We start from the raw sequence: 22,868 nt of genomic DNA on the forward strand, positions 1-22,868 counted from the left end.
GAATAAGCATATTATCTACTGCTGCCAAGCCTTTCCCACTCTGTAAATACAAAGCTCCTGTTCCATTTATTGACTCCTCCACATAAATGTCCTTTCTTGAGATAATGCACTGAGCTAAATATCCAGTCACCTACATACAGGCCACCACTGGGGGCTACATGCCTACATCCCTTCATCTCTTCCTTCCCTCATGCAACTCCTCACCCAACTCCACAACTACTTATACATATTGGGGGTGTAGGGGGGAATATAGGCCACAACTGGGAGTGCTCAGGGAGCATTCCTGATGGGACTCGTGAGACTATATGGAGTGCCAAACCAACGTTAAGTATATGCAAGGCAAGCTCCCCACCCATTGCTATAGCCCCTATTTGGTTATTTAAATAATTACTTTCTTTTGGGATGAGCTGGAAGAGAAAAGTTTTCCAACACTCATTATACACCCATGACTCCGGGGACAGAGTGCTGCTTGTGGTTCTGTTCCCCTTTAAACTGTGAACTCTCCTGGGCATGGAGCATGAAGGGCTTGTTCAGACCAGCTGTAAGGTCCTACCTTAGACCCCTCTGCACACTTGCAGGTTCCAACACTGTCCCTTGAACATGATACATCTCCCCCTGACCTGCCCCTACTACAAATAGTGTCTCCTTCTCAACTCCCATATACTCATGGGGTACAGGGAGTGATTGACATCAGTTAAGCACCAACTGTACTAGCCACAGGGACCATCCCTACAGTCACTGCCTTGCCTTCAATGTCTTTCCATGAAGGTTTGTCTCGAGATCTAAATAGGTTTTTGTCAACCGTTTTCCAATTATGGCCCCCTTCCAATCTTGTATTCTTCCTTGGTCCCCTATCCTGCCAGCTGACTGCCCCCGGTCTCACACTATGGTCCCCCCCCCTCATTTACATGGCTAATATATGTGACTGAAATATACTGGGGGTCCAAAAAGTCCATATAACCTTGGGTTGAAAAGTGCGGGTCTGCAGAGGTCTGCGGAGACCTCAAGAGTAAGGTTTAAGAAAGATGCCCTGGTCAGCTCAGGAGTCAGGCAACACATATCACTACCCACTCCAATGGGTGATCTGCAGCACTCAAAGGGCAGTAATGAGAGTAAATGAGAGAGTCCATGTGTTCTCAAAAGCTGACAGTCCCAAGGAGCACCATAAAAGCCGGTGAGTACAGTTGCAATGAGCTGCCTGGCTGACTCACAGACATTTAATAAGCACCTACTAAGTGCCAGCCCTGAGAAGGGCACAGACCATACAGAGTTGAGGAGACCCAAGCGTGAAGAAATTCAGACTAGTTGGAAGTCTGATTGGAAACCACAGATAGGGGGCCAACATTCCAAAATTAAAAGACTAGAAGGTAGGTTGGTTTTAACTTGGGGAAGGGATGGAGGGGGTGATGTCTTTACCTAACAGGAAGGCAAGTAGAGAAGATAAGGCCTGTTCGGGTGAGAGTTATTTTCTCCTCCAGGACATACCCTAGTCAGGAACGTTTGAGAGGGACTAGGGGTTAGCAGAACAGGATCTTATTCATTCAGCAACTGGAAGGAAGTTCCTCTGGGTTAAGGAAATATAAACCCCACCATCCACCAGTCCATTCAGGAGCATGTTCTCTAAAAGCACCGAAACCCCAGCCCCACCCCAAGAGCTGCATGAATACCACCCAGGGACGGGCCCAGTGACCTTCACGTCACTCTCCCTATAGGGGTCTTGTATGCTCAGAACACTTTAAAATCTTGAAGGGGTAAGATGCTGCCAAGTTCCTCTGAGGCTTTGGAAGCCGTGGCCTCAGTGACATGACAGCCATGTTTAGGTCAGTCTCCTTCAGAAGCCTTTGCTACCAATAAGCACTCAAGCATATGCAAGGTAAGCTTGTCCACGCTTTCCAGAAGATACTTTGCCATGAGCCTTGAACCCAAGGTATCTTTGACCCAAGATAAAGCCTTCCTGGAAAAACATCAACAGCAACCAGTGTCCAACTACCACAATATCCACTGCAGAGTGACTTAAAAATTAAACACAAGGGGCCGGAGCAATAAAACAGCAAGCAGGGCATAGGCCTTGAATGCAGTTGACTCAGGATCACTACCCTATATGATCCCCTGAGCACTGCCAAGAGTGAAGCAGAGACAGAAGCCCTGACTGAGCACTATCAGTGTGGCCCGAACAACAGTATGAGACACATCTGGGTCCGCATAATAACACAGCAGGTAAGGCATTTGCCTTGCAGGTGGCCAACCCAGATTCAGTCCTTGGCATCCCATATGATCCCCCCCTGAGCCCATTCAGGAATGACCCCTGAGCGCAGAGCCAGAATTAATCCCTGAGCCCCGCTGGGTATAATCCAAAAACCAAGAAAAAAAAAAAAAAAAGTATTAGACACATGGGACCAGAGAGATAGTACAGAGGACAGGATGAACTTATCTTGCCCACAGTCGATCCAATAAAATCCCCAGCACCTCATATGATCTCCTGATTACTCTCCAAGAGTAATCCCTAAAGTAGGAATGAGCAGTGCCAGTGTGGTACAAAAAAACAAAACAAAAAATTATACACACACACAGAGCCACAATGACAGCTCAAAGGGCTGGAACACAAGCTCTGTATACAGGAGGTCCACGTACAATCCCTGGCACCACAGTATCTCCTAAGCACAACCAGGAGTAGTCCCCCACGTACAACTTGGATGTCCCCACCCTAAAAAGATTTGGGGGGGGGCACACCCGGCATTGCTCAGGGGTTACTCCTAGCTGTCTGCTCAGAAATAATAGCTCCTGGCAGGCACGGGGGACCATATGGGACACCGGGATTAGAACCAACCACCTTTGGTCCTGGATCGGCTGCTTGCAAGGCAAACACCGCTGTGCTATCTCTCCAAGCCCTAAAAAGTTTTTTTTTTTTTTAAAGAAAATGTGGATGCAGTCTGAGCAAGAATCCAGGAACCTGGAGGCTAGAGTAACAATACAGCATGTGGGTGTTGCGCACACGCAATGTTGGTTTGATTAATGGTACCCTATATGGTTCCTGAGCGCAGAGCCTGGAATAATCAATGAGCATCACTGGGTATGACCCAATAAGTAAATAAATAGAAAAAAATGAATTCATATAGAACTACTCTTGGCTATGTATCCATGCTCCGGGGTTTGGAACATTTTTTTCTCTGAGATACACTCATTCATTAACTAGTGCTCAACTGGGAGGAAATGACTTCTTTTGCCCTGTGGTCCCCACCACAACCCCAATCCAATAGCGTGTCAGGGACAGGAGGGTGGGAGCCCACGTACCTCTATTTGTTGCTGTCTCCCCTGAGCTTAACAGAGAGCATGGCGCACAGTGAGACCTCACGGACTATGTGACAACAGGCGAGATAATGAGGTGCTGCAGAGCCTTTAAAATATGGGTTATAAAGACAAGCACAGAGAGAGGCAAAGGAAGGGAAAGACCTTCCCAGTGTGGTGCCGCTGCACAAACCTTTACACATGTCTAGAACCCACTGGGGCTGGGCATTCAAGTGGTTATGGGCGACTTGTTTCCAACTTCGCTGAGCCTTTCTCCCATTAACTTTATATTACTTACATAACCATTAGAAGTAATCCCTCATGCAATGATCTCAAAATGCCTTTTTTTTTCCTTAGGAAAAAACTGCTTCCTACAGTGACTTAATTAGAGTGCCCCTAATTAAGGCCAGCACCACATCAAAGAGGCCAGGTTTCAGGGGAACGGGGCTTTAGGTCTACTTCTGGGTGCAAGGGGACCTCAGAAACCCCCCCCTCCCCCCAGCACTGGTGCTTCAAGGAGCCTCAGTGTGCGCAGAGCCCTGGGTTTGGCTTCAGGCTACCTCCTGGCTCAGCTCCTCACTACTTGCTTCCTCTTGGGGTGCCTCATTCAATGACTCAGGCCCCAGATCACATCCTGCTGGAGAGCTGGCTTTGAAGGTTCGGTAAACAATCACTTCAAAACAAAGAGGGACCATTAAAGGGGACTCAAAGACTTCCTTAATGGCCATGGAGCTCAGCTGCAGAGCAGGGCTCCAGCCAGGCCTCAGAAATCCAGCAGAGCTCTCTCCGGGGGCTGTCTCCGGCATTCCCAGCCTCTGGTTGCACCTACCAGGCATCCCTTCCTGTTTTGTGCTCCCTGGTGCAGGGGGTACACAGCCCTCCCCTGGGGTCTCTCCAGCCCCAACAAACACAGGGGTAGTGGGGCTGTCGCCTAGAATGCCTAGCTCCCAGCAGACCTATCAGCCCCACTGGACACACACAAGTCTCTACTGTGTTCTGTGTTTGGCTCATCAAGTCCCCCCCTCCCAAAACAAATAGGGCAGCTCCTTGGCTTCTGGAAGCTGCTTAGGAAAGGATGAACAGTTGCCTGATTTATCTGGTTCATCCTGAGTCCTAAAGATGTACATCAAAAAGATGTTCAAAATGATGTACCATTAGAGTACACTGAGAAGGAAATGCTGAAGCCCAGGGGCTCGGGGAGACAGCCTGGCAGAGAACACAAGAACCAAGGAGCGCAGGGTTCTGGAACCAAGAGCTCAGTTTCAACCCCTGCTCTCCTCTCACCACCTGTACCATAGTAGGCAAAAAGCTAAACCTCCCAGTGCCTCAATCTCCCCATCTGCCAAGTGAGCATGGTAACTATTACCTCCACACTGGACGCTGGTAGAGAACTGAAACTGTGCAATCAGGTCATTGCTGTCTTGAAATTAACCTACTGTATTTGCCGGTGTATAAGACGACCCCCTAATTTTGCAGTTAAAACATAAGTTTAGGCCTATATTCGCTGTATCAGACAGAACGTTCCTGTGCTGCAACTGTATGTACAATTTTTGTTTAGCAGCATATTGTAACATTTTTCGGGATATACTCGGCATATAAGACGACCCCCGATTTTCGGTTGACTTTTTTTTTGTTTTGTTTCAAAGGTTGTCTTATAGGCCCGAAAATATGGTCATTCCCTAACTTAAACTCTAGTTCAAAAATAACAGTTCATAGGGCCTGAGAGATAGCACAGCAGTAGGGCGTTGGCCTTGCATATGGTCGACCCAGAAGGGACCTGGTTCAATTCCCAGCATCCCTTATGGTCCCCCAGGCTGCCAGGGGTGATTTCTGAGTAACCCCTGAGCGCTACGGGGTGTGGCCCAAAAGCCAATCAATCAATAAAGTTTTAAAAAAAATAATAAACTAACAGTTCAAGAGATATATACATTGGTTTCTTTGAAAAAAGCTTCAGAGTAATTGTCTAATAGAAAACATTGGCTGGTGTGTCCTCTAAGTACAATAAAACAGTTCTCAGCTTCAGTACCACCTATAGACACCTACAGACACACCTCTGTAATCTCTGACTCTTTCCTCCCATTCCCAGTGGGAAACAGAGACACCTATGGAACCTCCAACAAAACTCTGCACCGGGCCGGTGAGGTGGCACTAGAGGTAAGGAGTCTGCCTTGCAAGTGCTAGCCGAGGAAGGACTGCAGTTCGATTCCTCGGCATCCCATATGGTCCCCCAAGCCAGGGGCAATATCTGAGCACTTAGCCAGGAGTAACCCCTGAGAATCAAACGGGTGTGGCCTCAAAAAAAAAAAAACACTCTGCACCATCTTCTAATTACCTGTCTATTCCCCTTCTCCAGTGAATAAGTTCAGGGCAAGCTCTGATTCCTGGGTGTGTCCCTATGTCCACCAGGTATACCTGGCATAGAGCAGGCATGCCATGGTTATTTGCTGACTATGCTGCACATGGGTTCTCTCATATCCCTGTTTGAAAATTGAAAGGCATGTCACTCTCATGTCCATGTCATTCTGAGAGCAAAGACAGCAGTGCCTATACTTCCTTAAATACCTGAGGGCATCCATCTACCTACAGGATACTCCACTAGGAAGCAGCAGGAGAGCACAGGCGGGGAGACAGAGAATGTTCTATTTAGCATAAACTGCTCGTGAAATCTTGGGCAAGCATTTTTATTGAACCCTAAACCACTTTGGGGGGAGGGTTGAGCCACACCCTGTGATGCTCAGGGGTTAGTCCTGGCTATGTGCTCAGAAATCGCACCTGGCTTTGGGAAACCATATGGGACACCGGGGATCGAACCCAGGTCCATCCTGGGTCAGCTGTGTGCTAGGCAAATGCCCTACTACTGCACTACCGCTCTGACCCCCTCAACTACTTTAACAGGAAGTTATTACCCCCTCTAATTCCCACCACCCCCACACCACACACACCCTGAAACAGATGGCAAAAATCTAGGCTTCCAGAGCTTGAGAAACTTGCCTAGAGTCATAGACCTAGAAAAATGACAGGGTCAGGATTCAAAGTCAAGGACAACCACTGAAAGCAGAAAACCTATCAAGAGGTAAAGAAATCAACAAAGCAGGTGAAAAATGGCTGCAGGGAAAGTCTGGGATGGAGCTGAGTAGCCTAGGTTCAGCACTAGGTAAAAAGCAGTACAGCAAAAGAATCCCAACCAGACAAATGTCTTCGACATTACAGTGCAGATTCACCACCCCGTGCAATCCAGGCAGATGGGCAGCTGACAAAAAGCAAACAGGCTTGGCCCATCAGGAGGACTAGATACAGAATTTCACAGGCCGTATACACACCAACATTACTCATGCTGTCCTGTGGACAAGCAGAATGAACAAGGAGCACAGGGTATGTTCAAAGAGGCCAGGGATGGAACTGAGAAAGATCAGGCCACTTAGGGCCATCTCACAGGGCTTAGCGGCCTGACCTAGCTGCAGCAGGTAGGGAGAAGCTCTATCTGGCAAATCTTGGGAAGGGCAGACTCTGTAGCATGCAAATGCACCCAATATTCCTAATGGTCACTCCAGAGAAAGAGGAAAAAATGACCTTGCAAAAGCAACTCTTAATTGCTCTGACCTCACCCTCCCTCCAGTCAGCTAAAGTCAGGATGTGGGTCTCCTGTCATATCCCCAGGCCCCAAAATTCCCAACAAATATCCCCAGGACTGTCCTCTCCCAAAACCCACCCTGGCTTTCTTTCCCTTTCACTACACAGGCAGTGGGTTTGCAAAGAGAGCAATGCAAACAAGCCCTGTGGAGCCAGAGGAGGTTCTAAGGAACTCAGGTGATTTACACAGCAAGATAAAAACAAAAAAACAAGAAAAAACGTTTTCTGCAACTTCAAGGCAAACTCTCAATACAGCTGGGTGGAGGGCGGAGGAGGAGTGGTATTTGTAGGAGAGATAGCACAGCAGTAGGGCGTTTGCCTTGCAAGGGGCCAACCAGGACCTATGTTGGTTCGAATCCTGGCATCCCATATGGTCCCCCGAACCTACCAGGAGCGATTTCTGAGCAGAGAGCCAGGAGTAACCCCTGAGTGCCACTGGGGGTGGCCCAAAAAAGAAATGGTGGAGGTAATTATGAGGCTGATTGACTGGGAGACTTCAAAACCATTCCTGTCTACTAGGCTGAAAGATACTAACTGAAGAAATAATCTAGCAAGCAAGGCACTTGCCTTACACCTGGCCAACACCGGTTTGATCCCCAGCACTACATATGGTCCTCAAAGCCATAATAGGAATTATTTATTTATTTATTTATTTATTTATTTATTTATTTATTTATTTATTTTTGGTTTTTGGGTCACACCCAGCAGCACTCAGGAGTTACTCCTGCTCCTGGCTCTGTACTCAGAAATCACCCCTGGCAGGCTTGGGGGACCATATGGGATGCCAGGATTCGAATTGTGTGCAAGGCAAACGTCCTACCACTGTGCTATTGCTCAGGCCCTGACCTACTAGGAATGATTCTTAAGCACAGAGCCAGGAGTAAACAAGGAGCACAGCCAAGTGTGACACAAAAACAAAAGTGCTAACCCAGAAGCCAGCATTGGTGTGATTCGTCGGGAAAGCCTCACACGATCTTAGGTTCCTTTCACAGTGACCAAACGATGGAGCACATGCAAGTGAGAGCCTTGGGTTCAATCCCAGCACAGCCTGGTCCCCCAAATATTGCTAAATCAACCCACACACAGCCCATACCTACCTTGTCACACACACACACACTCTTCACTATGAGTAGCTCCAATGCACAGCCTGATACAGCCAAAACGTAAATAAAAATAAATGAAATCACTTAAGCAGAATCCTCCTAAAAAAATCCTCCTTTGTATAGAAGAGAAAAGGACAGTTAAGAAACTTGCTGGATGGGGCCAGAGAAATAGCATGGAGGTAGAGCGTTTGCCTTTCATGCAGAAGGACGGTGGTTCGAATCCCGGCATCCCATATGGTCCCCTGAGCCTGCCACGAGCGATTTCTGAGCATAGAGCCAAGAATAACCCCTGAGCGCTGCCGGGTGTGACCCAAAAACCAAAAAAATAAAAAAATAAAGAAACTTGCTGGAAACCAGCAGCTCCTGAGTTTCCCCATGAGGGGTTCTGAAGCAATAACAGTCAGGAGGTAGTTGGTGGTATAAAGTTGCTGGGTTATAGGTGACTCTTAGGGAAGCTGCAGGGACAAGAAGGGAGGAGGAAAAGATCTGAAGCGCCATACATCAGCCAGAAGGGGCCATAAGCTGGCAGCTCCCCTGTTCCTCCTCTCCAGTGCTAGTGGTTGCCTGATCTTAACTGTAGTGACTTATACCCCAAGCCCCAGGGTATTACCCTCAAAATGCTAATGGATTGTTTTGATGTGAATCAAACAGTCAAATGTGAGGCACAGAGACTGCAGCCAGCCCTGACTGCTTCTCCAACTCCTATGACAATACGGAGAGAGGAAGCTTTGGCTGGCTGATCAGTATGAATGAGAAGTGAGCCCTTAATAAAAAGATTTACCCTGGGGACTGGAGGGTTTGCACAGTGGTAGGGCATTTGCCTTGCATGCAGGCAACCCAGGATCAATGGTGGTTCAATTCCTAGCATCCCATATGGTCCCCTGAGCCTGCCGGGGGCGATTTCTGAGCGCAGAGCCAGGAACAACCCCTGAGTGTAGCCTGGTGTGACCCAAAAAAAAAAAAAAAATGAGAGCCCTGAGAGATAGCACAGAGGCGTTTGCCTTGCAAGCAGCCGATCCAGAACCTAAGGTGGTTGGTTGGAATTCCGGTGTTCCATATGGTCCCCCGTGCCTGCCAGGAGCTATTTCTGAGCAGACAACCAGGAGTAACCCCTGAGCACCGCCGGGTGTGATCCAAAAACCAAAAAAAAAAAAAAAAAAAAAAAAAAGAGAGAGAGGCAACATAAAAAAGATTTACCAGCATTTGTATGCACACATATAAAAAAATGACACACTTGTTTGTGAAACACATTTTTGTTATACTTAAAATTTTAATAACATACTGGAGCTATTTTCTCAAAAAAAAAAAAAAAAAAAAGAAAGAAAGAAACCTGGGTTATAAAACCAGACCACTCTTTTTTTTACCTAGATTGTAATTTTTTTTAAATGGTAATTTATAAAAAAAAAAAAAAAAAAGTAAATCAGAGGCCAGAGGGATAGCATGGAGGTAAGTCATCTGCCTTGTATGCAGAAGGATAGTGGTTCGAATTCCGGCATCCCATATGGTCCTCCGAGCCTGCCGGGAGCAATTTCTGAGCTGAGCACTGCCAGGTGTGACCCAAAAGAAGAAAAAAAAAAAAAGGTAAATCAACATTGTCCAGTATAGTTGTAATGAACTACAGAGGGCTATTTCATCGTATTAAAAGTGAGTAGGGGCAGAAAAAAGATAGAAAAGGGATAAAGGTTCCTGCCTTGCTCACACTGACCCAGATTCAAATCTTAACACCACATATGGTCCCCGGAGTACTGCCAAAGCTGACCCCTGAGTAAAGAGGCAAGAGTGAGCTCTCAGCACTGCTGTGTGTGACTCAAAATAGTAGTAGTAGTAGTAATAATAATAATAATAATAATTATTATTATTATAAATTTTTCAATTTACCTTCTTCCATTGACATTGACTGAGCTGCAATGGAGGTGCTTCCTCCATTGACATTGACTGAGGGCCCAACTGTCACAAGTGGCCAGAGGCCACAGTTACTAGCTGACAATTTCCATCACTGGGGACAAGCCTATTGGCCCAGACTCAGAGTTAAAAACAGTCAAGAATTCAAGAGATGCTTTGCCCTTTCTGCATTTCAGTTTAATGCTGCGTCTTTTTTCTTTTCGCCGTGGCAAAGCACAGCCAACAGGAAACGTGCCACCTTGATCGTTCTCCAGGTTGGTGTAGCGCATCTATGCCCAGATGAGTCACACTGTTTTTACTCAGACTCTGACTAAGAAAGAAATCTTGAGGGGGTGGACATTGTGTCTAGCTTGTGGCCAGCTCCACCTGGCTAGAAGTCAGAATCGCCTGGAGTGTTTAGGAAAATCCCAATGCCCAGGATGCCCCAAGCATAATGGAATCAGAACCTCAGCAGATGAGGTGGAGAAGCAGAAGAGGCAAAGCAGAAGAGGCAAGCAAGGTTGCCTTGCACATGGCCAACTGGGTTCAATCTGTGGCAACACAGATGTGACAGGGCCCCCAACACTGCCATGACTGATCTTGAAGCACCACCGGATGTGGCCCCAGCACTTTGGAGTTCTGCCAAACAGTGCGGCATCAACGAGTTCCTTCCAGGAACCCTTGCCAGTTCTTCCCGACTCCTCCAATCCTTTCCCCCAACAGGCAGTGCTGTCGTGATAGAGGTGACGAACAAAGCAGTTCCAGGCTCCACCATCCTCCTCTAGAACTCAGAAGAGTAAATAATACCTTTAACCCTGTCCAAAGTCTTCGAGAGAATGAAAGCAAATGAGATAGATGGATAGCTCAAAAGGCACTCGACTGATTTTTTTTTTCTCCACCCACTTAAACTTGACAGGAAAAGAAAAAAACCACTTAGAAACTAGAGCCAGGGTTGGCATCTGCCAAAACCAGCACAGGAAGGAGTGTTGCTAGCAATCCCTCCTCAATCCTCCACCCAAACCAAAGGGCTCACATGGAATGGGAGGAAACTCATAAGCACCCGCCTGACCAGGAGAGTCCCCTCCCCACCGGGTCAGAAGGAGCCTCAAGGAGTCATCTGAACTTTGGATGAACTTAGTTAATTCAGATAATTAAGGCTCCCAGGCCTTAGGAGTCTTCCCTGCCTTGGGAAGGCCAGCTCCCTAGCCATATCCAAAGTGGCACTCTGACCCAAAATGGAGAAGACACAGGTGTTCCAAGCAGGGTCAGTTAGCAGAGAGTGACCCCCGCTTTCACTTTCACTTGTCCTCTGCCTAAGGACAAGGAGAAAAGGAAAGCACCGGTGTTCTGTTAGAGAAGATTGGTGGGCAAAAAGCAGGCAGGATGACAGCCCTGGGCCCATACATAAATCACAAAGGAAGCCAGTGTCACCAAGGTAACATCCATGGCCAGTCACTGTCTCACAGATCATGTGAACATCTTCAGGCTGGCTTTGGGCTTCCATGGTACAGAGAGAAGGTTCTGATTCCATCTCTGGGCCTCTCTTAATGACTCCCCCCACATCAAATGCTGTTCTCTAGAAGTAAATATAAATCCATGTCAACCAAAGGCATATGTTTGGTTTGGTTTGGGGCCACACCCAGTGATGCTCAGAGGTTACTCCTGGCAGTGCTCGGGAGACCGTTTGAATGCTGGGGATCAAACCTGGATCAGCCTCATGCAAGTTAAGTGCCCAACTCACTGTACCATCACTCTGGCCCCACACAGGCCTACCTGAAAGAGCGTCAGCTCTAGCCTCAATTTGGCCACAGTCTGAATTTCAGTCCACTCACCACAAAATCTTAGACAAATGATTGACTTTGTTAAACCTTTGTCTTCTCATCTGTAAAATGGGAACCACACCTGGCACAGAGTAGATTCTCCACAAATAACTTCCTGTGCCCATTCACTGCAGGCTATGAATACAGTGAATTCCTAATATACGGACCAGGAGGCCCATTTGAGCACCTTGAATATCAGGGACTACTGATGCCAAGGTCTGTCCTGGGCTGAGAAGTAGAAAACTGGCCAAAAAAAAAAAAAAAAAATGGGTGGGCTGCTCTGACACATGCACTGGGGTGGGTTTGGGTTTGGCTTGCAGGGGAGAGTTATATTTGGTCTTGTTTTGTGCCAGTGGATTTGAAACCTTCCGCAGCCTCCAGCTAATTCAAGGAAGAATTTCAGCAATCATATGATGGGCTTCCGCAATGTTCAGCCAATTAATTTAGTACTTAATAAGGCCATATCAGCAGTGCCATCTGCAATTTTGAGTTAAACTGCTTAAGGCATCAGTCAGTTAGTTCTCTTATTTAAGGAACCCCAAATACTTCTTTTTTTTTTTTTTTTTTTTTTTTTTGGTTTTTGGGCCACACCCTGTGACGCTCAGGGGTTACTCCTGGCTATGCGCTCAGAAGTTGCTTCTGGCTTCTTGGGGGACCATATGGGACGCCGGGGAATCGAACCGCAGTCCGTCCTAGGCTAGCGCAGGCAAGGCAGGCACCTTACCTCCAGCGCCACCGCCCGGCCCCCCAAATACTTCTTGTCTGATGTCCTAAGCAGCTAAATCTGCCCATTAAAGGGCTTTTGTTTTGGCTTGTGGACAGGTATTCCTTTGTTTTTAAGGAAGGTGTGTATTGTAAGGGAAAGTGTCCTCAAGGCAGTTCCCAGAAGTCATGGCAAATTCAAAGTGACCTCATTTTTCCAACATCGAAATGGTCTCAGGAAGGAAGGCCTCTTGCCAGCACTTACCCATCCCTGGGAAGACGGAAAAGGCCTCGATGAAAATTACAGATAAAGCGTTTAATGGATCAATGGGTTCAACCTCTTCACCCTCTCCAAGCATTTTAACACCCTCAAAACAGTTGGCCAAATTGGCAGATACTAGTTTGGGTTGGTTTTTGTTTTCATTTTAGGGTTTTCCTTTCCCCTACCCCTAATATGCAAAAGAAGAATTCAAAGGCCAAGAGATTAAAGACACTACTTTCACTGAAAACTTGTCTGCTAATGAAATTCAAATTCCCTGAGAATCCAGTATCTAGTCTTGCTAGTTAACTCACAGCACTAGCTGCTGGGTACTTGCAGAGTGTCCAATGCTCCAATCAAGGACAGGAGGACATGTTCCTCTTGAAAGAACTGAGCAGTAGCTGAAACAGGGTGACTTCCAGCTCACTCAGGCCTCCCTGTCAACCATGACCTAGGCATGTTACCCTGCTTCCATGTGCAGCATCACTAATTGGAATTTCAGAATCTACAAGTCCATAGCATTCAGTAAAAAAGTGTAAAGCAGGGGCCGGAGAGACAGCATGGAGGTAAGATGTTTGCCTTTCATGCAGGAGGTCATCGGTTCGAATCCCAGAGTCCATATGGTCCCCCATGCCTGCCAGGAGCAATTTCTGAGCCTGGAGCCAGGAATAACCCGAGCACTGCCGGGTGTGACCCAAAAACCACCAAAAAAAAAAAAATGTCTAAAGCAACCTGGTTAAATGGGGTGTACATAGGATTTGTCCCCCCAAAATGACTCCAGCTAAAGGCCGGGGGATGCAGTTTAGAGGTAAGTTCTTGTCTTGCCTGTGTGAGGCCCTGGGTTTGATCCCCTCTGGCAGTGACAAGGATGCTCTAGTCAAAAAGAAAAACCCACTCCTTTGCAAATGAAAATGAAAACAAGGTACACAAAGAGAAAAAAGCAGAGCTTGAAAACTCTCTAAAAAGAGGTTTTTTTTTTTTTTAATTTTTGGGCCACACCCATCAGGGTTCAACGTTTATTCCTGGCTGGCTCAGGAGACCATATGGGGTGCCTGGAATAGAATCCAGGTTGGCCACAGGCAAGACAAGTGTCCTATCTACTATACTATCTCTTAGGCCCTGCTCTAAATTTCTTAGCAGGCACCCACTCTAGCCGATTTCATTCCCACAGCCAATTTCAAGACACCTTCGCCTTTCTTTTCCCAGAGGCCCTAACAGAGGAAGTTGTAAACCCTGGGCAAACGCAGCCATTTGCTAGATGTCCATAGGAGGCCATCTGTATACTCCAAGAGCTTGACTAGCACCCTTCCTTTCTTTGTAGTGCATCATTGACAAAGAGGTGGTGGCCCATGAGCTTCCACACGTAAGGCGACTGGGAGAGGCCTGAGCTGGATTTTCAGTTTTCATCCTTGAGAAAACATTCTCAGAAGACACAAAGGCCAATCATGCAGGCTCTAATGCTTCCTCCAGCTAGATTGGCAAACCTTTCTGAGCCACCATATTGTATTCACATTAAGGTCCTAGGGGCTCCCAAGACTGCAGTCATCCAAAGGCAAGCCTCATGTACTAGCAGTCAGGGGTCCTCAAACTTTTTAAACAGGGGGCCAGTTCACTGTCCCTCAGACCATTGGAGGGTCTGACTCTAGTAAAAACAAAACTTAGGAACGAATTCTTACGCACGCTGCATATATCTTATTTTGCAATGAAGAAACAAAACAGATACAAATACAATATGTGGCCCGCGGGCCATAGTTTGAGGACCACTGTTAGCTCTTCACTGCTCAGTGGAAGGCCTCCAACGAGCACCAGATAAATGACCCTCTCATCGGAGAGGAAACCCAAAGCCCAAACAGAGGAAAGAAAAAAGCTCTGAGCTCATTATCCACTCTTTGGACCCATTACCCACATTCTTGATCTTCTGATAAAGTGGAGGAAAATATCATGGCATGCTAGTCCAACCACAAAGGATTTCGATGGAATTCAAGAAGTCCCTTTAGCACTTCTAATTTTAGGCAGAACTTGGGAGAGAGGATCCGGGTAGCAGACAGAGGTGGGGGTGGTGGAGACAGACAAACAAGGCCCCTATTCTGCTGGGCACAGGTGCTGGTAACAGGACACCCCTGTCTGAAGGAAAGGCGGGGTGGAGAATTTAAGGTGTGCTTGGGTACTTTTTCACCCCGGTCACATTATATAACCCTGAACACACTCCAATAGAGTTCAAAGTTCTCCCCACATCAGGCCCATTGCAGCTCATGACATGCTGATTCTTGAGCAACAAGGCAGAGGAAAATATTTGATTTTTAACAACCAGCTTTTAAACGCACAAAGCAAGTTACTTATTAAAAGAAGAAAAAACATTCGCAGAGGATACTGCCCACAGGTTCAGTCAGAATGTCCTGATTTTCAATGTTCCCAAATATCACCAAATTCTGTACTGGTTCCATCATGGAGCTCTTCTTTAATCAATTTTAAAAGTACAAATAGAAAATCTTGGGGGCAGAGAGAAATGGGAGGGGCTGGACTTTAACCAGCAGTGCTCAGGGCTCACTCCTGGTTCTGTGTTCAGTAATCACTCTTGGCGGCACGGGGAACCATTTGGAGTGCAGGGGGTAAATCCCTATTAGCCACATGAAATGCACTCACCTTACCAGCTGGGCGAGCTCGCCAGCCCCAAATTGTTTTAAGTTGCACACTAGAAAGGAATATAGTATAATATGCCAAATGCATCTCAATTTTGGGAGAGAGTGTTTTAGGTCAGACCTGGCAGTGTTCAGGGATCACCCTTGGTAATGCTTGGAGTCGGCCATGTACAAATATACTAGGGAAGTGCCTTAACGTTCTGTTCTATATCTCTGGTACAATTAATTTCAGGTAGGGAGATGACCTCGGGGCTAACATCACAGTTTTTTCAAAAAAAAAAGATTGGCACGAACCTCTTTGCAGCATTGAACCCATTTCTGTGGGCCTTGGAGATGCCATAAAAAAACTGCAGGCCCACTGCGGGCATGGTCTGAACACCAGGAGTTAACCAACTGCCGTGGCATCCAAGGCAGTCCCTCCCAGGCTACTGCTCCCCACACCCCACTCCCACCTCTGCAGCAAGCAACCCCAAGGCCTTCTGGTTCAGCCATTTGTATCTCCAGTACCCCCTTTTCCTGTGAGACCAGCTCTCTACCAGATGAGTTGATTTATGGGGCCAGGCGGAAAGGCAGGCAGTAAGCGATTTTGCACACCGCCATTCATATTGACCACTGTAGGGTGGAAGAAAGGGGAAAAACACAAGGCTTCCTCTCGTCATGGAGTCAATAAGTCATTTAACAGCTGCTGCTGGAGCCCAATGGAAGAAAAGTGAGGGCTTCTCCTGTACCCTTCAACCCATCCCTTTGCCCTCCCCCACCAAAAAAAAAATGGTAAAATGCACATCTGGACAAACAGCCGGGCCTCAAGAGAAAGTAAGAAGAATCCTCTCCTCTCCGCCTCGCCCAGTCTTGGGGTCGCTGGGTGTTTAAAGATGAATGGGCTTAAGCCTTGAAATGCCTCCATTTTTTTGTTTCCTCCAAAGAGGAAATTCACTCCCTTCCTGTGCTGCTGTACATTTTAGAGACTCAAATACCACTAAGGGAGGCGCAGGGGGGTATTTCCTTATCCTAGCCTTACCCCTGCCGGTGGCCACTCCTCAATGGACTTCCAACCCCGACCCTCATCTTTCATAGGCCACAGAAGAGACCAGAAAGACAGACTGGCCCTTCAGGAATTCCCAGAGGAAAATGTTAAGTGGATCACAAGAAATTCAGCATGCAGATATGGAAACACGATGTGTACTGAGGGCAAAGCAAACCAGAGCACACTGCTCCCAAAACCCACATCGTGTGACTGGAGAGAGTGTGCGAGGTTGCTTGCTTTGCATGCAACTGACCTGGGTTTCATCCCCAGCACTGCATATGGTACCCCCAAACACCACCAGTGCTAATTCCTGAGTGCAGCAGAGTCAGGAATAACCCCTGAGCATCACCGGGTGTGGCCCCAAAAGAATCCACATCATTCCCTCCCAGAAGTCTTTAAGAAGAAACGCCCAGGAGGTATATGCAGCAACTGTCATCTGTATAAACAAGCTTGGCTACAGGATTCTCTCCTCTCTTCTTCCCCCAATGGTCTGAAATCCTGCAGATATTCCCCACACCCCTTCCTCAGCACTGTTCAAGCTTTCCCCTCTACCTTGCTCTTAAAATCCACATTGCCAAAACAAAACAAAACAAAAACCTTTCAAATAAATACTTTTCAACAGGATGTTGAACAAATGCTACTAAAGTTGAAGGGAAAGAACAGGAACCATCACTACAGATCCTCCCATGAAAAAAAGGGGCCCTGTAACAAGGCAGCTGTCCCTTTAACTTCTGTTCTTTGAAAAGGAAAAGCAGAACCGCTAAGCACCTACAAATCCCCCCCCCCCCCCCAGACAGAGAGCATAGCAGGGAGCCCAGGCTCTGATGAGCTACCTATGGCCAGTTTAGAATTAAAAACTCGTGAATGGGGACAGCAGAACCCGGTGTTCTGAATTAAAGAACAAAGAAGGAGGGGGGCGTTTAAATTGCTGATGAGAAAAATCCTGAGACTGCAGTGGGCCTATCCAACAGTCACTGGTGTTCTGGAGATTGGAAAGCTCCATTTCTCTCCTCCAAAATAAACACACAAGCACCTTCACCAAATAGTCTCCATTTCTTTCCCCTCCATGGTCAGAATAGAGAAGGTATGTGCCACATCATATGGCATGAAGTTACTGATAATTCCCAAGAAGTGAAGCAAGCATTCATCTTTGTCTCAAACGAGCATTAGACAAATCATGAGGCTGCTGGAGAGAACGAAGGAAAGGACAGAAATTCACTTCTCAGGGGCAACAGCACCATGAATTCCAAGTGGCTGGGTTGGAAGCATTCCTGCGCAAGCAGGGTCCTCTGTAGAGGATGGCAAGGCTACAAGAATGTCCATTCCTGACAAAAGGCTCCAGAGTGACATTTCAGAAGGGCCAAGCCCAGGTCGGGCAGCACCTTAGGGAAAAGTTCATCCTGGGCCAGGAGGCAGTCGCCTCGAAATGGGGGTGACGGGAGCCCCAGAGGTCCTAATAACTAAGCATCCCTTGCACATCCAGCCCCGAGTCTCGAACCCTCTCCCCAGCCTGTCGAACAAAGCTCGGCCCAGCTCCCAGGCAGCGGCTGAAGGGGGCCTGTCCACACCCACTCTTCAGCACAGCTTTTCCAAAGCTGCCCACTGGTTTTGAAAGCCGAGCTTTTCATGAAACACCACCGCCCCGGGGATCTGTTGTGGCAAACTGGAGATGGGTTAGCGCCAACGAGAAGCTCCCAGAAATACACATTAAAGGGAAAATCACCCTGCCATCGCCCCCCCAACTCCCACCTCCAGCAATAGCACTAGCTGGCTCTATTCCCTCTGGGTGAGTCTCTCTCTCTCCCTCTAGTCTCTGTGTGACTGTCTCTTGCTCGCTCTCTCTGCACCAAAATAATCCACATGCAGAATCAGGTTATTCCCCAGGCCCACCCTTTGCAGGAAAAAAGAGCCGGGGTGCTGCTCCCCGCCCCCCAACACACATGAACACATGAACACACGGACACGCGCAATATTCGCAATAGTCACAGTCCTGTAGGCGACAGGCCGGAGTGTGCGCGCAAGTGGGTGCCTTGGGCGTGGAGGGCAGGGAGGGGAGGCGGTTGAGGGGGTGACAGCGGGGCGACCATGCCTCCAGCTAGGAATTGGGGTGGGGGTGTGCTCCCTTTGCCAGGCGGCTCTGGGAACTTGTACTCTGTTCCCCACCTGGGGCCGACTGCGGGAATGCCATGATCACAGTCACCTGCTTCTGAACAGCCTTAATTAATAGCTCATTTGCTGGGGGTGGGGGGGTAGGAAATATGGGGGGGGGAGCCCCTCTTCCCCGGGGCCCTCGCCTCCTTGGAGACTGGAAAGCCAAGAAGGGGGATCATGGAAGAAGGCCTTGCTCATGGAGGGAGGAGGGGGTGTTCCTTGGAGAAATCAGGTGTCAGCTACAAGGGTCGAACTCAGTCTCTGTCTCTGTCTCTAAGGTGGGGGGTCCTTGGGGGGAAATCAGATGTCAGCTCCATAGGTCGAACTCTCTGTCTCTAAGGGGGGGGGGTCCTTGGGGGGAAATCAGATGTCAGCTACAAGGGTCGAACTCACTCTCTGTCTCTGTCTCTAAGGTGGGGTGTCCTTGGGGGGAAATCAGATGTCAGCTACAGGGGTCGAACTCACTCTCTTTCTCTGTCTCTAAGGGGGGAATCCTTGGGGGGGGGGAATCAGATGTCAGCTCCATGGGTCGAACTCTCTCTCTCTCTCTGTGTCTCTCTCCATCCAGTGACAGACAGACAATGGGCAACTTGAATCCGAGGCCCTGAGTGGCCCCCGCAGCCCATTTCCCCCTCTCCACCTCAATTTTTTTTGGGGGGGAGCAAGAAGACCACCAGGTCCCCTCCGCCTCCATGCATCCATCCACCCATGCATCCATGCGACTGACACCCGGGCGGGGTTGGGGTGCTCCCGCAGGTGCTTGCAAGCAAGCAAGCAAGCAAGCAAGCAGGCGTGTGGGGTGCAGCCCCGACGCCCTCAGGATTACCTTCATGTCGCTGATGATGGTCTGGAAGAGGCCTCCGAGCGCGCTGCACTCCTTCTCGATCACAGCCTCCATTTTCCCAGGCTCGCGGGGGGTCGGGGCCGAGGAGAACTCACCCTCCGGGCTGCAGCGGGGCTCGGCCTCAGTCTCCCCCTCGGGGCTGAGGGGCGCGTGCAAGACAGAGACGGGTCACAGAGAACCCCAGTGGGGAATAAGGACAACGACAGCGATCGCAACACGCATGCAAGGAATGCAAGGAGCCCTGGCAAGCTGGACACTCAATGCACAGCCGCCGGCCTTGCAAGGCGCCAGGGACGGCCGGGCCTCAAGCTTCCACGGGTGTCCGGGACGGCGCAGGCGAAGCCCATCTTGCAACCTCCCTCCGAGCTGGGCGCAGCGCCATGGAAGAAGACAAGATCGGGAAATGCACCAAGTCTCTCTGAAGCGGTGTTTCTCCAATGCACGGTTTGCAACGTGCAGGTTTGCAAAAGAAAAATGGGCTCGGAGCCGCCGCCGCCGCTGCCTCCTTCTGGACACTTCAACGCGCCCGCTCGCTCTGGCTGCGCTTCTTCGCTCCCGCCCGGGGACGTCCGGAGTGACGCGCGGCCGCGCGCACGCTCGCCGCCGTGCGTCCCCCGGACGCGCGCTCCCGGCGGGGCGTGCGCGCGCACGGCGGCGGGGTCCGGAGCCGGTAAATGGGTGCGCGCTCCCGGGGGCGTCCAGCGCGTGCGTGCGCGCGCGCGCACGGCGGCGGGGTCCGGAGCGGGTGGGGGGATGCGCGCTCCCGGCGTTCCGTCAAGCGCGGGCGGGCGGGCGCGCGCACGGCGGCGGGGTCCGCAGCGGGTGGAGGGATGCGCGCTCCCGGCGGGGCGTCCGGCGCACGCGCGCACGCGCTGGAAGGACGCGCGTGCTCGGGAGGCGTCGGGGACTCTGGCTAACTATGCTTTTGCAGGGTCCCTCTCCAGGGAGAATCTTTCCCTCCCACTGTACCCCACCAAATACTCCTTTTGCTTCTGACTGGACTGACTATGCCAGAAAGAACCTCTCCCTCCTCTCTGTACCCCACCAAGCACCCCTTTTCCTTCTGTCTGACTGGCTGGCTGGCTGACTATGCTTTTTTGCAAGGTCCCTCTCCAAAGAGAATCTTTCCCTCCCCACTGTACCCCACCAAGCACCCCTTTTGCTTCTGACTGGACTGACTATGCCAGAAAGAACCTCTCCCTCCTCGCTGTACCCCACCAAGCACCCCTTTTCCTTCTGTCTGACTGGCTGGCTTGCAGGGTCCCTCTCCAGAGAGAATCTTTCCCTCCCCACTGTACCCCACCAAGCACCCCTTTTGCTTCTGACTGACTGACTGACTAGTCTGAGCTGCTGCAGGGTCCCTCTCCAGAGGGAACCTCTTCCTCCTCTCTGTACCCCACCAAGCACCCCTTTTCCTTCTGACTGACTGGCTGGCTGGCTGACTGCTGCTGCAGGGTCCCTCTGGAGAGAATCTTTCCCTCCCCACTGTACCCCACCCAGCACCCCTTTTCCTTCTGACTGGCTGGCTGGCTGACTGCTTTTGCAGGGTCCCTCTCCAGAGAGAATCTTTCCCTCCTAACTGTACCCCACCAAACACCCCTTTTCCTTCTGACTGGCTGGCTGGCTGACTGCTTTTGCAGTGTCCCTCTCCAGAGAGAATCTTTCCCTCCCCACTGTACCCCAACAAACACCCTTTTGCTCCTGACTGACTGACTGGTCTGAGCTGCTGCAGGGTCCCTCTCCAGAAGGAACCTCTCCCTCCTCTCTGTACCCCACCAAGCACCCCTTTTCCTTCTGACTGACTGGCTGGCTGGCTGACTATGCTTTTTTGCAAGGTCCCTCTCCAAAGAGAATCTTTCCCTCCCCACTGTACCCCACCAAACACCCCTTTTGCTCCTGACTGACTGACTGGTCTGAGCTGCTGCAGGGTCCCTCTCCAGAAGGAACCTCTCCCTCCTCTCTGTACCCCACCAAGCACCCCTTTTCTTTCTGACTGGCTGGCTGGCTGACTGCTTTTGCAGTGTCCCTCTCCAGAGAGAATCTTTCCCTCCCCACTGTACCCCAACAAACACCCTTTTGCTCCTGACTGACTGACTGGTCTGAGCTGCTGCAGGGTCCCTCTCCAGAGGGAACCTCTTCCTCCTCGCTGTACCCCACCAAGCACCCCTTTTGTTACTGACTGACAAGACTGACGGGTTGACTGACTGCTGCTGCAGTGTCCTTCTCCAGAGATAACCTCTCCCTCATTGTACCCCACCAAGCACCCCTTTTCCTTCTGACTATGCTGCTGCAAGGTCCCTCTCCAGAGAGAATCTCTCCCTCCTTGCTGTACCTACCAAACCCCATTTTCTTCTTCCCTGGCTGGCCTGGGAAGCACTAAGTGGGCATGTCAGCACGCAACAAGGAGAGCACCCACCCGGTAATGGCTGCAAGGGCCTGTGCAGGACAGGGTGCAACCAGCCGCCTTCTGCCCACCCGGGGACTCTGACATTGGGCCCTTCTTGGGCATGAAAAACTATGACGCTGCTGCCAGGGAGGCATTCCAGTAGTTTCTCTAAAGGACCTGCCCTGTGTTGGTCAGCACTTGAAGGCCCGGGTCAGCACTTGAAGGCCCGATTCAGCATTGCCTGCACCCCAAAACGTGTGATAAATTAAAGAGAGTTGGGGGCGTATTTTAACTTTCCATAAAGTTGCAGGATGCTGGCAAAATGGATTGATTTGCCATTGCAGAAGAACCTGCATGAAAGTCGCTGCATACTGTTGTGCAGATGGTGTCTGAAGATGGTCCTTTTTTTTTTTTTCCAGGCCCCGCTCAAGTGTGGGCATCACCTGGCATGGAAGACTTAAACCCAAGGGGTGCCAGGCGCCCAGATTAATTTGGAAGCTTCCCATCTTTTCCACTAAGGCAGTCAACACCACCACCACCCCATTGGGATGAACCTCCCCTAGGCAAGGGGGTGGGAAAGGAAGATCAATTGAGTAGCTGTTTAAAGGAGCTTAACTCTAAGCACCTAACCAGGCTGTTCCCTTGACCTTTGAACCCAAGACCATTTGAAGCACAAAACAACTGGAGAAAAATACTTGGGGGCTGGGCTTGGGTGGGGACAAAAGGAACCTTGCGTAGCAGATTTACTCAACAATAGGAGAAGTTCTCGCTTTTTGGAAAACAGCAGAAGCAAAGAGGCATGCGTGTTGCAACCTGTCACAGCTGCAGAAGACCCTTTTCCTGGGTCACTCTGTACAACCCCCTTCTCCCCGCCCTTGGGCCCAAATCATTCAGGAATTAACTGCAGCTAGAAGTTGCAATCAATGGGCTTGAAGTTTCTTTCTTTTCTTTCTTTTTTTTTTTTTTTTTTTTCGGTTTTTCGGGCCACACCCATTTGAAGCTCAGGGGTTACTCCTGGCTATACGCTCAGAAGTCGTCGCTCCTGGCTTGGGGGACCATATGGGACGCCGGGGGATCGAACCATGGTCCTTCCTTGGCTAGCATTTGCAAGGCAGACACCTTACCTCTAGCGCCACCCCGCCGG

At 49.6% G+C, this 22,868-nt stretch overlaps 2 protein-coding genes across 5 annotated transcripts in view; one reads left to right on the forward strand and one right to left on the reverse strand.

Moving 5' to 3' along the window:
- The window catches only part of MTSS1 (MTSS I-BAR domain containing 1), a 152,365-nt gene extending 132,945 nt beyond the window's left edge, over positions 1-19,420 (reverse strand). For all 4 annotated transcript variants that reach the window (XM_049765682.1, XM_049765683.1, XM_049765684.1 and 1 more), the window contains exon 1: positions 19,321-19,420. In XM_049765682.1, coding sequence (XP_049621639.1) covers positions 19,321-19,392 — 72 coding nt within the window. In that variant the 5' untranslated portion in view covers positions 19,393-19,420. The remainder of the gene's footprint in view (positions 1-19,320) is intronic.
- The window catches only part of SQLE (squalene epoxidase), a 767,303-nt gene that overhangs the window by 421,079 nt on the left and 323,356 nt on the right, over positions 1-22,868 (forward strand). The window lies entirely within an intron of this gene.

Source organism: Suncus etruscus, chromosome 19 (assembly GCF_024139225.1).
Source record: "Suncus etruscus isolate mSunEtr1 chromosome 19, mSunEtr1.pri.cur, whole genome shotgun sequence".
NCBI lineage: Eukaryota > Metazoa > Chordata > Mammalia > Eulipotyphla > Soricidae > Suncus > Suncus etruscus.